Source organism: Arvicanthis niloticus, chromosome 1, assembly GCF_011762505.2.
Source record: "Arvicanthis niloticus isolate mArvNil1 chromosome 1, mArvNil1.pat.X, whole genome shotgun sequence".
In the NCBI taxonomy this organism is placed as follows: Eukaryota; Metazoa; Chordata; class Mammalia; order Rodentia; family Muridae; genus Arvicanthis; species Arvicanthis niloticus.
The window spans coordinates 125,142,689-125,158,465 of record NC_047658.1 but is presented as its reverse complement, the minus strand read 5'-3'; the positions used below and the strand labels follow the sequence as shown (position 1 = coordinate 125,158,465).

The following is a 15,777-nucleotide window of genomic DNA, read 5'->3' as shown; positions in this document are numbered from 1 at the left end:
AGTCTAGGTTTCTCTGGCCCTGATAACAATCAAATTTATATAGTCTCTATTCACATGTATACATACTTCTAGTATATCCAGATATGAAAAATAGGAGTGATAGATACAGCCCAAACCAGTATTGGATGCATGTGCAGTAAGACAAACTGTGTTTGTCAAGTAAACCTTTTAGGGAGAGCTCCCTATATACCATCTTACAACTGTGAGAAATGGGCGCACATAAAATTAACATCAGATGCATTATGGGAAGGGACATGTCCAATAGAAAGAATAAATATATGACCAAATCTATTAATCAAAATGGAGAACCTCTGAAACTATGCCCTCCTTCCTTTAGAGCTCACAGAAGAACCCCAGGCTGCACACCTGGGGCTCCTGAGAGCTCTCATTCCTGTGGCCTGTGTCAGTCCTGACAGTTGTTTCCCTTCTAACCAGTACTGCTACCATAAAACCACCTTGTTTGTAACTCTATAGAAAGTCTTATTTTAATTTTTTGGAAAAGAAGCCAAGAACCTGGAACTATCTGGCCCAGTCTTCAACCCTCAGTGACAGTGGGCACCACTCAGACTACCTGAACTCTCTCAGGGAGTTAACCTTCTCCTCATTCTTCCCTCTAGGTTCTGGTGCCACTGCCCTCACCCCCAGAGCCAGGGCACTCACTAACAGCTACACTAACTACTACTACTGTACCTGGACCACTACACTATTCACCCTGGGCTACTCACACTCTGTTACTGGCTTTGTAAATGAGACCGAATTAAATCTTATTTGAATGTTCTTAATTTGAAAGTACAATATAACATCTTTTTGGCTGTGTCCTAAAATACCAAGACACCCTGCTTTAGAAAGCCATGGTGTGGGGGCTAATGTGACGGCTCAGTGGGTAAACGAGCTTGCTGCCAAATACACCAACCTAAGTTCAAACCCCAGGGCCGGAATGGTGGAAGGAGAGAATCAACTCCCTCAAAGTTGTGCACCGTGCATTTTGGCATGCATGAGTGGGGTGCAAGCACAGACGAACAGGCAGGCAGATACAAACACAAATGTAATTTAGAAAGAAAGCCAGGTTGTCTCATTGTCTCCAATACTATCATTTTCCATCAGCCTTTCTTCCGAAGGCAGCTCTGCCACTCACCCTGAGGTCTCAAGCTCAGCCAGGGGCATGCTTTAGCCTCTCACACAGGCTAGAAGCTAGCTGCACAGAAGCGCTCTTCTGCGCTGCCCTCCCTCTGAGCAGCCATGAGGTACCACCTCATTTTGCCACAAGAGCTGCCTCTTGTAAAGTACCTGAGCAAAAACCACCACATCTACAATCTTTTGGAAAACTGAAACAGAGCAATTGAAGGGCTTTGGTTTCCTTCTGTCCTCAGGCCCCCTTGAGTTAGAAACCACACAGGCTCAGCAGGAAGCAGCCACGGAACCGGAAATAGCCTTCTCTGCTATGAGAAATCTGTGTTCAGGCTGAAGGAGCTGGCAGTGGGGAGTGGGGTGGTAAGGCTGAGATGTCAGGAGCAAGAGCTGACTCACCACTTTCTCGACCTAGCTCTCCAAAACCTGACTCTTAAGCCTTTTGTGACTTTCAGTGGGCAATGGAGAAATCAAAGTATCAAACTACAGAACTTCAAGAAAATATGCCTTTCAGTGACCAAGCCTTATTGACAAGTACTGGGCTAGAAATGAGAGATAGAATTTAAGTCTAAACCGTACCATTCCCTCCTTTTTTTTTTTTTTTTTTTTTTTTTTTTTTTTGACATCAGCACCTATTCATTCAGATAACACCATCAAAGCAGGAAATAGGACCTGTCAGCAAGGCTTTGTCTCAAATGGCAGCTGGGTAGACTAAAGAAAAATGGCACTCTTGTTAACTTGTGATCACTTATTGCATAAGGTCTGCTCTCATATGGCTGACCAGGAAGACACTGATTTGGGGGAGGGAGGTTCCAAAATGGGGAGAAGGGGAGAAAGTGGAAGAAAAATGAGGAGATGGGGAAGGAGAGGAAGGAGGGAAGGAAAGTGCAATATAGAGGATGTTTAATTGTAACTACCAAATAGACAGGATCCTCTGTACCACCACTGGCTAACACCAAGAGACAGTCTATTTTTCACTCTTGACATACACAGGAGTAAGGAGAACCAGTGAAGGGGCTGGAGAGATGGTTTATTGGTACGGTTCCTCCAGAGGATGAAAATAACTACCCATCATCCCTCTTCAGGGGATTTGATGCCTCTGGCCTCTGTAGGTACCTCACACTCACATGTACACAAATACACAATTAAGATGTAATAAAAATAAGTAATTTTTAAGAGAGAGAAAATGAATGTATTAATACCTAAGAAACCTGGTTCTGTAGGTCTTGTGAAAGGTCTAACAACGTCACTCATGGGAAAAAGATGAGTTCTTCTCAAAGCATAGTTTTATCAGACAAGGAGAAAGGTAATTTAAACAGACAGAGCACAGAGAGAAGCAGATGAAATACATCATCTATGTTTTAGTGAACACTGAACGCCACCCTTCTTAAAACAAAAAACAAAACAAAACAACAACAAAACAAAGGCCAGCTACCCCTGAATGCTCCAGAGACAGGCATGACAAGAGGAAATCCGTCTCCCCTCTCCTCCTCTTCCTCCCACTGCCCTCTTTTGCATGCATGTGTGAAAGCTTACACCAAATCACCATTTTCCCTCAGTATTATTGGGAAATATCTCCTTTGATCACTTCACACACCTCTGAAAGTCAACATATCTGTAAGTCAAATATAATAGTTTTATATAGTTGATGGTGGGTTGAATGGGTATTTTTAGATTTATTTATTTATTTTATGAGCATGAATATTTTGCCTATATACATGTATGTGTAACGTATACATGCCAGCCGGATAGCCTAGAACTGGGATTACAGATTGCTGTAAGGCACCATGTAGATACTTGGAACTGAACCCAGGTCTTTTGCAAGAGCAGCAAGTACTCTGAACTGCTAAGCTATCTCTTTAGCCCCCTAGGTTTGAGAGTTTTTAGCTAGTAGGTGTTCTGTTTCTCTGGTAAATATTGACAAGAATTTAATAACATCACTAATCATTTCTTTCTTTACATTTTTTACATTTTTGTATGTATGTGTTGTTGTTGTTGTTGTTGTTGTTGTTGTTGTTGTTGTTGTTGTGTGTGTGTGTGTGTGTTTAAAGACAACTTTCAGGACTTGGCTAGAGAATCAAGTACCATCCTGGTTGTGGGAATCAAACTTAGGTAGGAGGGCTTGGCAGCAAGACCTTTTACCCTGTAAGCCATCTCACCAGTCCCAGCTCTTGTGCCCATGTTTATATGCCATCCCTCTGATCATTCTCTCTTTTCATTTTATGAGAAGGGCAGGAAGTCTCAGTGCCAGAGCTCTTGCTTGGCATTCATCAAGATCTGGGTTCAATTCTTAGCACAAAGAGAGAGGGGAAAGGAGTGAAATAGGGCAGGGAGATTTATATGCTGTGAATATTCTGCAGATGTGCTCTACAACTACATAGGACCAGGCTCTCCAGTCACTGATATGCCTCTGGGAACTGGCATTTGATCATCTGCTTGGTCTAGCCTAAGTCTCCTATAGCTCACGCTGCCACCATTGGTAAGTGCCATAGTTAGGGTTTCAGTTGATGTGAAAAAAAAATACCACGATCAAAATCAACTTGGAGAAGAAAGGACTTACTTATTTTATACTTCCACATTAATGCCCAGCACTAAGAAATGCTAAGGCAGGAACTCAAACCTAGAGGCAGGAGTTGATGCAGAGGCATCCAGAATTGCTGCTTCCTGGCTTTCGTCTTACCGCTTACTCAGCTTGCTTTCATATAGCACCTAGGACCACCAACCCAAGGGTGGTACCACCCACAATAGACTTTGCCCTCCCATATCAGCCATCAGTCAATAAAATGTGTCATGGTCTAGAGAGATGGCTCAGTGGTTAGGAGCACTGGTTGCTCTTCCAGCGGACCTGGGTACGATTCTCAGCCTTCACAAGGCAGCTCACAACTGTCTGTAACTCTAGTTCCAGAGGATCTGGTGCTCTTGCCTAGATATACCTGCAGGCATAACACCAATGCACATAAAAGTAAACAAATCTTTAAAAAATATATCACAGGCTTGCACACAGATTAATCTAGTGGGAACATTTTCTCAACTGAAGTTTGGTCTCCCAGTGTGACTTTAGCATGTGTCTGGCTGGCAGAAAACCAGTCAGCACACAAACCAAGACAATATGTGCTGTGCCTAGGAGCTGGTTGACAGCAAAAGTGCACAGATTGCACCTGTGTCAATACTGGCCACTATTTTCTGCATCTCTGTCCATGTCTCACCCATAGCTAGATACTAAACATCTTCAAGCCTAGAAATGTGATTCCAAATTTTAGTTCTCAAACGTAGGTATGTAGCTGAATCTCAGGGAAGAAACTCTGAAGGCAGCCAGCTGGGACTCATCCCTAATTTCTGATTCCACAGAGAGGTGACGTTTTTGACAAGTGCTCAGAAGCTTCTGGTCTCAGGCCCCCATCTAGACAACCACCGTGGGCCTTTTATTTTGTCTTGTGTTGTTTTTCGGTATTGGGGATTGAACCGAGGGTCTCAGACAGGCGAAACAAGGGCTCAAACACTAAGCTGTACTTCCCACCCTATTATAGACAACCATGTTTGCTCAAAAACTTGCAGGGAGAACATTTCAAATATGTTCAGAGTAAATTGTGTAAAGGCAGCAACGGTCGCAAGCAGCATCTTTCTACTTCAGAAGCTGAGGGGAAAGGGTGAAGCACTGGGGCAGAAGCTACACTAGGGTCCATTAGCTGCTCTCTTCAGTTAAATGCTCTAGGGCCTCTCTAGAAGAAAGGAGCTTGACAGGGAAAAAAATTAGGCCAATTGAAATGCCTCAAAGTTAAAACTGTGTGGTTTCCCCAAAAACCTTCAAACTTGTCCTCCTAATATTTCTTTTCTCTGTTTCTTTCAACAGAAAATGCTATTTGTGAGCAAGGAAAATTTTTTTTTGAACTCACATTGTTCCCATACGAATTAAGGTCATAAAATCTAATTCTGTAGGAGGAAGGCTTGAAATCACCTGGCCTAGCCCACCGATTTTATAGATGAGGGAACTTAAGCTTGAGGCTTAATTTTTAAATATGTAAATGGGTCAGGGAAGAAGTAGCCCAGGACCCAAATACCTTGATTCACAGTATGTATGCTATACGTTGCCATTTATGCTTCTAAACTGAGTAGGAAGCAGGAGGTATCTTTTCTGTACTACAGTTGAACAATCATTAATTAGTTTATGGGGGTCAGGTACATATATGTGATAGTGCATACGTTTTAATGTGACCACACTATATTTTAATGCAAAAAAGACATTTCCCCTTCTACTTAGCGTATCCTTCACTATTTTTAAGGGAAAGTGAAAGGAAGGAACATCTTAAATATTATCAGGAGACCTCAAATCTTAAGTGCAGCGATGACATTCTGCTTCTTGCTTCTTGCCCTTTGGGTTCCCATAAGTGGGTCATAGGAAAAACATTCCTGAAAAACTTACACTGGGTGAGTGAATGGTGATATCACTAGTTTGGTAATTGATCGACAACTCTCAGCCAATTAGGGCAGGAGTATTGTGCACTGATTTTGAGGCCACTTAGAATCTCCTGACAGTCCTACCTGGAAGCCAGCTGTTTTATATGAAGCCCTGGAATAGTTTTCTTGTACAAACTGTTGCGTGCCATTATGTCAGTATGCCAACAAGAAAGGCAGGGCCTTTGGCTTCAGGAAGTATGGGAGCCCAGAGCATTCACTCTGTTCATTTAAGATGAATCTAAGACAATTACAGAAACACCCTGAGCCTCCAGTTCTTGCTCCCCTAGTCCATCCTTCTCCCCCAGTGCCCAGCATGTAAGGATCATGTGAGCAGATGAGCACAAGCTGCCCTGCACATAGTAGGTCCTGGAGAGATAGTGATACCAGCTACTCCAGTTCCGCTTGCATGTCCCATAGGTGCTGAAGTCAGCCAGGTGGGTGCAGACTGGTTGTAAGTCATCCTTTTCCTGATGGTTGTCTGGCGATTGCTTTTGCTGATGACATGTCTTATTATTTCAGAAAAGATCTCCTGACCCTGGTATCCTCATGTTCCAAAACCTCTCAGTATTTCTCTGGTTTCTAAATAAAATGCTTTTATATGAATATATATAAAATAAATCTAGTGTTTTGCTTACCCTTTTGGTCTTGGTTTTCCGGGTCCAGGCTCAGGGAACTGTGTCTCTTCTTCCATTTCCTGTGGAGGGTTCCTGTTTTTCTGGGGGAGCTGTGGCGAAAGCATTTCCCATTCACTGTCGTGGGTGGCGGCCTGTGTTGGAACTGCATCTAGACCAGCTTGAACGTGTCTCTTGCTCTTCCTTGACTGGTCGCTCAAACCAGCAACTTCCTCTAGCGCTAAAGAGTCTAGAGGCTTATTTTTCTCCAGAACCTGGGACTGGGGTCCCTTGTCTAAGCTGAGACTCAGGAACGGCTCTACAGTTCTACCAGGAGACCCAGGCCCTGAGTCCCTGGTTTCTGAAGGTGGGTCACCAACCTCACTGTGGCTCAAGACCATCCAACTCTGGTCTTGTGCAGGGTTTTGAAGAGATGCACTCTTGTGGTTGGAAGATGTTCTCTCTGCAGAATGAATGTTGATGTCATTTAAAGGCTCAGGCTGGCATGTGTCTGGGATACCTGCTAACTGAGTTTCTGGTAGCCCTGTTTCTCCAGAACCTATGGATACTTGTTCCATCTCGGGTATATTTTCTCTTGCTTCCCTGGCCTCTGGTTTCAATGGTGAATCTTTTTCATGACTTACAAGTATGTAATCCACAGCCAGTACCTGATGGTCTTCACTTTGCTCTGCCTGTTTTTCTTCTTTGTATTCTAATTTTGTTTGCTCTGGCCCTTTAGTGGGAGCTACGTCTTCTAACTCCAGTGTCTCCTTGCCTAGAATATGAAGGTGAGAAAACAAGGCTTAATTTAACACATTCTACCATCTCTGATCTTTGCAAACAAACACTTAAAAAGAGACAAGCTAATATATATTTTCATTTTGTGGACCTGTTCAGTTTTCTCACGAACAAAGAGAGATTTCACAATATAGCTGTTACGTTTACATATGGTTACTTTCTCTGCCTGTGTTGCTAACAATGCGTTAACAAATGTACTAAATTAATTAACACCGGTTCCTTGAAGGTGGAGGAGGTGTGTGTGTGTGTGTGTGTGTGTGTGTGTGTGTGTGTGTGTGTGTGTGTGTGTGTGTTTGTGTGTTGCTGGAGTGTGATGCATTGCTTACCGTTTGGTGGTTTCATGTCGCCACCTGCTGGTGAATCTGAATTATCTGTTTCTATTTCCCAGTCAATGTTTGATGGCGATGACTCGTTATTAGAAACTGTTCCTCCCACAGGTGAAGAAAGAGCCTCAAGGTCTTCATGAATGTGCAACACAGTCATCTGGTGCCTAGGTTTCCTGATGTTGGTCTCAGCCGTGTCTTCCTCCCGTTGATCAGGAAGAGCAGAAAGCAACATTTCTGCTGCATCACTTCCCAGAGATGCATCATCTGGAGACTCAGCTCCCTGGACAGTTTCAGTGCATCCAGGAGGTTCTGTGAGGTAGGACAAATCAAAGGGGGGTGTGTATGGTGCCAGTGATTGCTTCAGCATGCCTTCCTCTGACGGAAGATCACCACCATATAGGAAGTGTTCAGGCTCTCTCATCAGCTCTTCATCAATATTCTGGCCCATTACATCATATTCAAAATCACCCCAGGAAGCTTCAGACGAACAGACATCTTGCTTCCCTGCATCCCCATCAACTGGTGTTTCGGGATGGCCTTCTGATAGAGTCAACTTACTCATATCATCTATGGTGCCTGTGGAAGTGTTGAGGCCGGAGGCATCACTGAAACTGTGGTCCAAGGCAGCTTCACTTACATCCAGGCAGGTGTCTGAGGCTAGGAAGATGTCAGTAAGTACAGCAGGACTCTCAGAAGCAAAAGGCTGCTCACAGTCAAGAAGGGCTCTAGTACCTGTCTGACTTTGAGGACAAAAGTCTTTTGACACCCAGGAGCTGTTGCCTTCCACACTGACCTCCTGGTGAGTTTCAAAAATGTCAGTGTCTTCACTTCTGGTGCCTGGGATCGTCCTGTCCTCTGCTTCTACCTCTGGGTTGGTGCCTTCTTCCAACGCTGTTGCACTTGTACTATTGTCTCCATGTATATCAGAGGGTTCTGGGGAACCTTTTGAAGAGGCAGGCTTAGATGAGTTGTTTATATCGTCCTGACTGTTGATCAGAGGCAAGGGCATTGCATGTTCGGAATGGAGTTCTGAATTGTGTTGGAGACATTCCTGCTCTGGTTCCCAAGTCGGCTTGTCATTCATCTTTGGCTCAGTGAGATAAAACTCACTGGGTTCCACTTCAGGTCCCAGGTAGACATCAGTATGCCTCTCCATCTCTTGCTTCCCTTCAGAATCCTGACACACATCAGGGCTGCTGGATGCCTGAGAGTTGCTGTCATGGTCACAGTGAGTCAATATATCGGGATTATCACTATCTGCTTTAAAAGTGAAAGGTTGCTTGACGTCCATCCACAAATCAGGTGAAGCTGAGGCCAGCTGCCCGCCCTCTTCGAAGTTGCCATGTAAAATATCTGGAACAAAGTTATGTTGGGGCTCACTGGGGCTGGGGCTATCCCAATCAGAGTCCAACTTCCTTATCAATTGTGTAGGTGTGTTGATTTCTGGGAGATTTTCTGTGGGAGTGCTTGAATGTGTCACATGGCTGAGACAGGATTTTTCCTGTTCCCACCAGTTCTCTTGTTGATACTCAGTGGGTGAAACCCCAGTGCTAACATATCCATTTTCATCTCTGTGAGTAAATGCTGGCTCTGTATGGTCCCAGACAGACAACATAGATTCCTGACACTGTTCTTGAGTGAGAGTTTCTGGAGAAAGGTCACTAGAAACGGAAGACATAGCTGTTTGCTGTTCAGAATCTTTGTCCTTAATTTGGTCTAGGATTACAAGCTGACTGAATTGATTGGCATCTGAATCCAGCTGCTTAGGTTGAATGTTCCAAAGTTTCTCCTGTGACTTGTCCCCATTACTATCCAGAAAGGATGACTTTAGTTTACCACTGAAAGGATTAGTGCAACCTGTGTCCACAGGCTCACTATCATTCTGAATGGGTACGCTCCATGGACCTGCATTCTGGAATACTGGAGAAGTAGTCTCCAGCTCACCCTCTGAGTTAGACAACTCCTCTGCAGACATTTTGGCAGTTGCTCTTCCTTCTTGTGCAGCAGTGTTCCACCACTCATTGCTGTCAGTTGAGAAGCCAAGCATTTCCAATTTGTCAGGGTCTCCATCCTTAGGTTCGCTGCTGGCAGATCCCTGCCAAGGACAAGGAGGCAGAGGGAGGCTGGCAGTATCCATCATTGTCCTGGTTTCTGCATCTCTGGCCTCCTTTTCCTTAGATGTGTCCTGTGTGTCAACCTGCATGAGTGGTGACAAAATCCACTGCCCAGGGCTGTTTTGTTGACTGTCACAGAATGGGCTTGACTTGTTCTCTTTCTCTATTGACTCTGAACTACCCGCAAACACAGAAAACTCAGGCTTGGAGTGCTCTGTGCCTGAGAACTCAGGTTCATGCAGTAAATTGCAAGCCCCAGATTCACTCTGAGCAACTGTGGCCAAATGGAGCTCCTTCTCTAGCAATTCTTCGTCATCCCCACTGTCATTGCCAGAACCTGAGCTCATAGATATGACCCTGGTCCCCTCTGGCTCCACAATTTCCAGAAAGTCAAGTTCATTTTCCTCTTGACGTCTAGCCATTAGAGTTCCTTCCTGATATGTGTGAGAATATTCTGAATATTTATCTGTTCCAAGGCTGGATGAAGAGGATGAGGAAGCACCATTGAAGGGATCATTTGGAATCTCTGGACATTGGGCATCCTCCGGATCAGACATCTTTCCAAAGGCAGCCTTCCTGTTTTCTGCAAAGTCCTTGATATCGCTAATGACTCCTACGTGGGCTTCAGTGGTAAATAGTTCTGATTCTTGGTGAATCTGTTTGTTCCTAACATCTTGGTTCTCTTTCTGATGGTCAGCACTGGGTCCATAGGTCCAGGAGGACAAGGCAACTGAGGAATCATTTAGGGCAGGACTTGATGCACTTGAATGAGTACACTCACTAGAGAGGCTGTCTCTGTCATAGTTTCCTGGTGACAGGGCTTCTAGAGACCTTTCCTCAGTGTTCTGACCCATAGGATTCATAGCTGTGTCATAACTTATATGACTATCCCACACATCACTATCCATAGGGCCATCCCAAATACCAAAGTTTTGGGAAGATTCATAAAGTAGTTTTCCATTTGCACCTTCTGGTTTCAGAATGTTACAGGGTTTAGTTTTCTCAAGTTCCATTTCAGATAAAGGCATATTTTTCATTAGATTAATCCTATCCAATGTTGCATTGGCTTCACCTAAATTTTTATTATCCATAAGAGATTCTTCATGGCTGTGTTTTGTCTGCAAACCACTTGTGAATGCCTCTGTTTGCACAGGAAGGGAGTCTAGAGTGTAAGGCTCCTTCCCAACTTCTAAGATCTCCTCTGGTTCCCCACTCTGAGGACTGGAGGTGACTGAAAGAGAACTGATTTTGCTGGATGCACTGCAGATTTCTCGGTGTTCAAATGCATCTGAAGAAGAGAGTTCCTGGTCACTGGGCTCTTTTCCAAAGACCCATGGGACATCATTCACTCCAGAGCCTGCCTCTGCCTCTTTGTCAAGATGTTCACAATCAGAGGCTGCCAGGCCTTCAATCTCACTTTCCCTCTGCCTGTAAGTATGGCCTGTCCATGGATCTGACTGTGCAAAGTGTTCTGGACTTGCCAGCCTGGTCACCAAGGATGCTGTGGCACCTTGGGAGTCTGCCCATGTGTCCTGGTTGTCAAGATGAGATGTAAGCCCTCCTGACTCACTGAGTCCAGAGGCTTCTAACATGTGGCCATCTTTACCATTTATTGAGTGTCTGGGACTTTCAGAAGGCCAAGTGCCGTGTTCCATATCTACAGTATTTGGTGGGCTTGGTAATCTGAATGATGGCATATCTTTATCTCCCATGACAGAATCCCAAATACTGTTTGCAATTAGCTGCCCACTTTTCTCATTCAGAGTCTGGTATTCACTGGGACCAGTATTCCCTGTGGGTTCAGCAGAAGTAGGGAGATCCCAGTCTACCTGATTTGCTTCCTGATGTTCTGTGCCCCATGGTTCCAGCTGCTTCACTGAGAACCGTGTTTCAGGTTCACTATTTGCAGCTATGTAACCTTCTGATTGACCATCACCACTGATTGCTACACCCCCACTGCAGTCATCCCAATCCAGGTCATTATCCATGTCTGAGATAGTTGCAGTGGATTGCGTGTCCTCCAGAATCACTCGGTTCCATGTGTCAAGGCTGTCAGGGGCTGTCTGGCGTGAGTTGGTGTTGCTGTGTAGAAGGGTGAGCTGCCGGTTTGCCTCATTGTACAGTTGCATCATGCTGGGATCATCGTAGCTGGATGGGCTGCTTTTCCCCACACCATCCTCCATGGAAGTATTTTTATCTTCTTCATGCTCTGTCTTGAGTGAATCTTTATCTGGGTGATGTGCATCATTTCCTTCAGGCTTATCTTCTGTGTGAGGCAACGCCCACATGTCTAGGTTCCCAGGACCAGAACCAATTCGATTTCTCTGAGGCTGATGTGGTGATGTTGCAAGAATCTCAACCCCCTCTGCAGGAAAGTCAGCATTTTTTGCCTCAAAACCATTATCTTTAGCAATGGGCTTGTTTTCCATTTCTTTCTCATCTCCAGCATATGTTGGTGATGTGTAAGAGTCAGAGGTGGAGTAGTTGGTGTCTAAGGGAGATGGGACTGAATCTTCTCCAATGTTGGACGTGCTGTAATCAGAGCATTTGTAGGACAAGAAAGAATCTTCCCAAGGAGCTAAGACATCAGCTCCTCTTTTTTTAACACTCTCCTCAAAGAGGTTCCAGGACCCTTCCTTTTCATATACCTTCCCACTGGCTTTAGGATCTACCAAGACATTCTGGTCTTCCCCTGGTAACTTAGAATTATTCCATGTTTGACCTAGATCAGAAATGGGACTTCCAGAAGTAAGACTATTATCCTTGGAGCCATTGTTCTTGCCCCAGATTTCTGGAGCTGCATCTTTATTTACCTCAATGAGGGAATTGTCCAGTAGGTCTGCTGCAGGGAAAGCAAAGCCACTTTGGGCCATAGCCCATTCACTTGGGTCCTGCACAGAAGGTGTCTCATTGTTAGTGGGATGAAGATTCCAAGAACTTTTTAATGTGTCAGCATTATCTTCTTTATCAAATGCACCCCAGGTGGGGAAGGACATCATAACCGCAGCTTCACCAGCATCTGTGGGATTTCCCCAGGGCTCAGGCATTGTTGTGGGTGAGTGTCCTGAATGCCACAAAGCAGCAAAGTCCTCTATCAAGTGGTTTGTCCCTGGAGGGGAGGCATCTGTCAAATGTGTCCTCACCGTGGGCGAGTGCTGATATTGCAAGCTTTCCTCCTTCTGGTCTTGGGTATCTTTGCTGCCCCGTTCAGGCTGTCCAAATTCAGATTCCCAGGGATCTGACTTTGGGAATCCAAGACTCTTTGGTTGGAATGTGGAATCTGAGGTTCTCCTCTCAACTGGCTCAGGCTTAGGATCTTTCCATGGTTCAGGACTCTGGAAGACGGTTTCTTGTTCACTGGCATTCCATGCATCTACAATGTCTTTAGAGTCAATTTCCAAGCCACCCCACCAGCTTCTGCACCGTGCACGGGTCTGAGGTGGGCCCAGATGCCCTGTGTCGATTGCATTTTGGATTATATCTTCAGGAAAGAGTGGAGTTGGCTCTTCTGTTGATGGTGATATTTCAACAAAGCTGTTCATAGGTGTTGGTGGGATTCTATTTCCAATATTCTTCAGCCTTTCAGGAGAAGAAGGTTCCTCTCCCACAAGACATGTCAAGTTTAAATTTCTTTCAGAGTTATCACCTGAGCTTTCTTGTCTCTGGACAAACTCTTCATCAAATTCCACAAGGCTGTCTTTACCAGCCTCTGACAAAAGAGAACTGGAGGAATAATTGGACATGTTGATTCCCACCTCACCAAGACCTTTAGGCCCAGCAGAGAGGTTTCCTTCTGATGAATCACTATTGGGGAAGTCATCTTCTGGTGAGTAGTCTGCAGAGTGGGAAGACGGCTGCGACTGCTCAGAAGCTATGGGTGCTGGGTCAAAGTTGAAGAGGTCAAAGTGTTCACTGTGTTCCCCAGAGCGGGCATGTTCCTCTGCAACTATCCCTTCAGGAATGGGGCTGTAGGACTCAAATCCTGGGAGAAGGCTATGGTGAGGCCCACCACCCTCTCCCACTGGGCTGTCATCACTGAGGAAGACTGAGCTCTCCTTGGATGAGCGACTGCTTCTGATGGTGGCCAACCCACTGTCAGGGCTAACAAGGTCTATGTTGGCATCCACCTGAGCTTGGTTAGAATCGTTGAGCTCTGGGGGGTTTTCTATGAAATTCACAGAGCTGGGCTGTGGCTCTATGTCAGAACCATACAGTTCCATAATCCCGGAAGAGCCCTGGGACAGTGGAGCGCTGCCTGCTACAGCTTCTGTTGAGGATGTCCGACTGTTAGAGACCATCTCTGCGCACCTCCTATTGATGACCTCCTTGAGAAGAAGAAACACCTGATCACAGCTCACAGAAGGGTCCTCCTGCTGGTATACCAGGATCTCATCACAGCCACATTCAAAGGGCTCCAGTTCCAGGCAAGGGTTCTGACTTTCTTCCAGCTCACAGCAAATCTGTGGGGAAGCACAAAGATTCATGTGTATATTATAGTTACTTCATCTTCCACTTCTTTCCCCTTCAACTCCTTTCATGTCCCTTACCCAACTTCCTTTTAAATTCATGGCCTTTTGAAATGTATTATTGTCATCAACACATATGCAATATATATGAACAAATATAAAACTATAATTTGCTTGAGTCTGCTTAATGTTTCTTGTATGCATATATGTTTAGAGATGACCACTTGGTGTTAGATAACTAGTTAAGGACCTCATCTTTGAGGAAGGCTGATCATCCTGGCTAGTCTTATGCCAACTTGATACAAGCAAGAGTTGTCTGAACTTCTTTTGAGTAACACGCATTCATAAGATCCAGCTGTAAAACACTTTCTTAATTAGTTACTGATGTGGGAAGGCCCAGCCCATTGTGAGTGGTGCCATCCTTAGTTGTTATAAGCTCTAAGTCGTTGCAGGCTGAGCAAACCAGAAGGAGCAAGGTAGTAAGCAGCACCCTTCCATGTCCACTGTATCAGTCCTGCCTCCAGGATTCTGCCCTGCTTGAGTTTGCAGAACCCCTGGATGCTGGCAAAGCATTGGAATAAGAGAGGAAGCTAGACCTGGCCTAGTCCTGATAAGTGTGGCAAGGCAAAGAAAAAGGGGAAGTGGGAAGGGGGCCACAGGTTGAGCTTCCCTATGGCACCCAGGCCTCTTCCTGTCCCGGAGTGCACAGATATGGAAATATGAACCAACAAAGAGGTTGGTACCTGGGAGGCAGAGGGACACTGAACCAGACAGCCAGTGCCAGGCCAGGCCAGGCTTGGGCTGCAGCTCTTGGACATTTAGGGCCATCAGGAGTACTTTGGCATGCTGAGCTTTGGGGAAGGCCCTACAGAGCTAACAGAGGTTAAAATGATGGTGGAAATAATGCCACACAAGCCATGGGAGATGATAATAACCATCCCATCCATGTGGGATGCTTACCCACACCTGCATAGTGTGATATTTCACAGCTGCAATCTCCTTTATTCTCACAGTGGTCCTATGAGACTAGAGAAGGATTAAGACAGGGCCAACAGCACCCTGCTAGTGTGACAGGACCTGGGTTTTGGGTTCAGCAGTTGAGCTGCAGAGGTGGATTCTCTGCTGTATCACCACAAGACAAAGCGGGACCTGTTGGTGCAGAGCCTTCCCCCTCGGTGATGCAAGGTATTTAGAGAAACTATTGCCTTTGGATCCTGCCACTGGGGTGAAGGGAGAAGGGAAGTGTGGGCACCAGGGCTCTTGACCACTCCATCTGCTTAAGTAAGCCAACTTTCAAATTGGTTTGAAAAAAGCATCTGCCCCCAAAGTGACTTGAAAACTATGACAGTGGAAGCTCGAACAACTTACACCTTGTCTCTAAAAAGTTACTAAGCAAAAAGGGTAAGATCTACCCTTGGTTATGCTTTGGCTGTAAAGCATCCCCCCCCCCACCGACTCATGCATTTGATCCCTGGTCTCCAGCTGCTGGTGCTGTCATGGGGAAGTTCTGAAACTTTGTAGACATGAGGTCCAGCTGGTGGACCAAGGCCTTGGAGGTTACAGGGAAGTCCTGCTTTTTATCTAGCCCTATGAATTCCAATCCACTCCAGTGTGATACGCCATGCCACAAGTTCCCACTAGCCACAAACGATAGCCACCATGCCTTCTCTGCCATGAGAGATCTATGATATCTCTGGAGTGTGAACAGATATGAACCTCTCACCACTGAGTAGCTTCTGTCAGGTGTTCTGTCACTGTGACAAGAAGAGTTAACTAGTGCATCTTTGTATCTGAATGCATATTATGTTAGCATTGGAAAAGCCCTAGCTGGTGATTAGATGCACACAGATATGTGGTCAGAAGAGGGGATACAAAATCC

The 15,777-nt window shown here is 45.3% G+C and overlaps 1 protein-coding gene across 8 annotated transcripts in view; it reads right to left on the bottom strand.

Moving 5' to 3' along the window:
• Prune2 (prune homolog 2 with BCH domain) overlaps positions 1–15,777 on the bottom strand; it is a 276,004-nt gene that overhangs the window by 96,964 nt on the left and 163,263 nt on the right. For all 8 annotated transcript variants that reach the window (XM_076918245.1, XM_076918227.1, XM_076918232.1 and 5 more), the window contains exons 8-9: positions 7,319–13,892; positions 6,219–6,969 (exon numbers count right to left, since the gene is read on the bottom strand). In XM_076918245.1, coding sequence (XP_076774360.1) covers positions 6,219–6,969; positions 7,319–13,892 — 7,325 coding nt within the window. The remainder of the gene's footprint in view (positions 1–6,218; positions 6,970–7,318; positions 13,893–15,777) is intronic.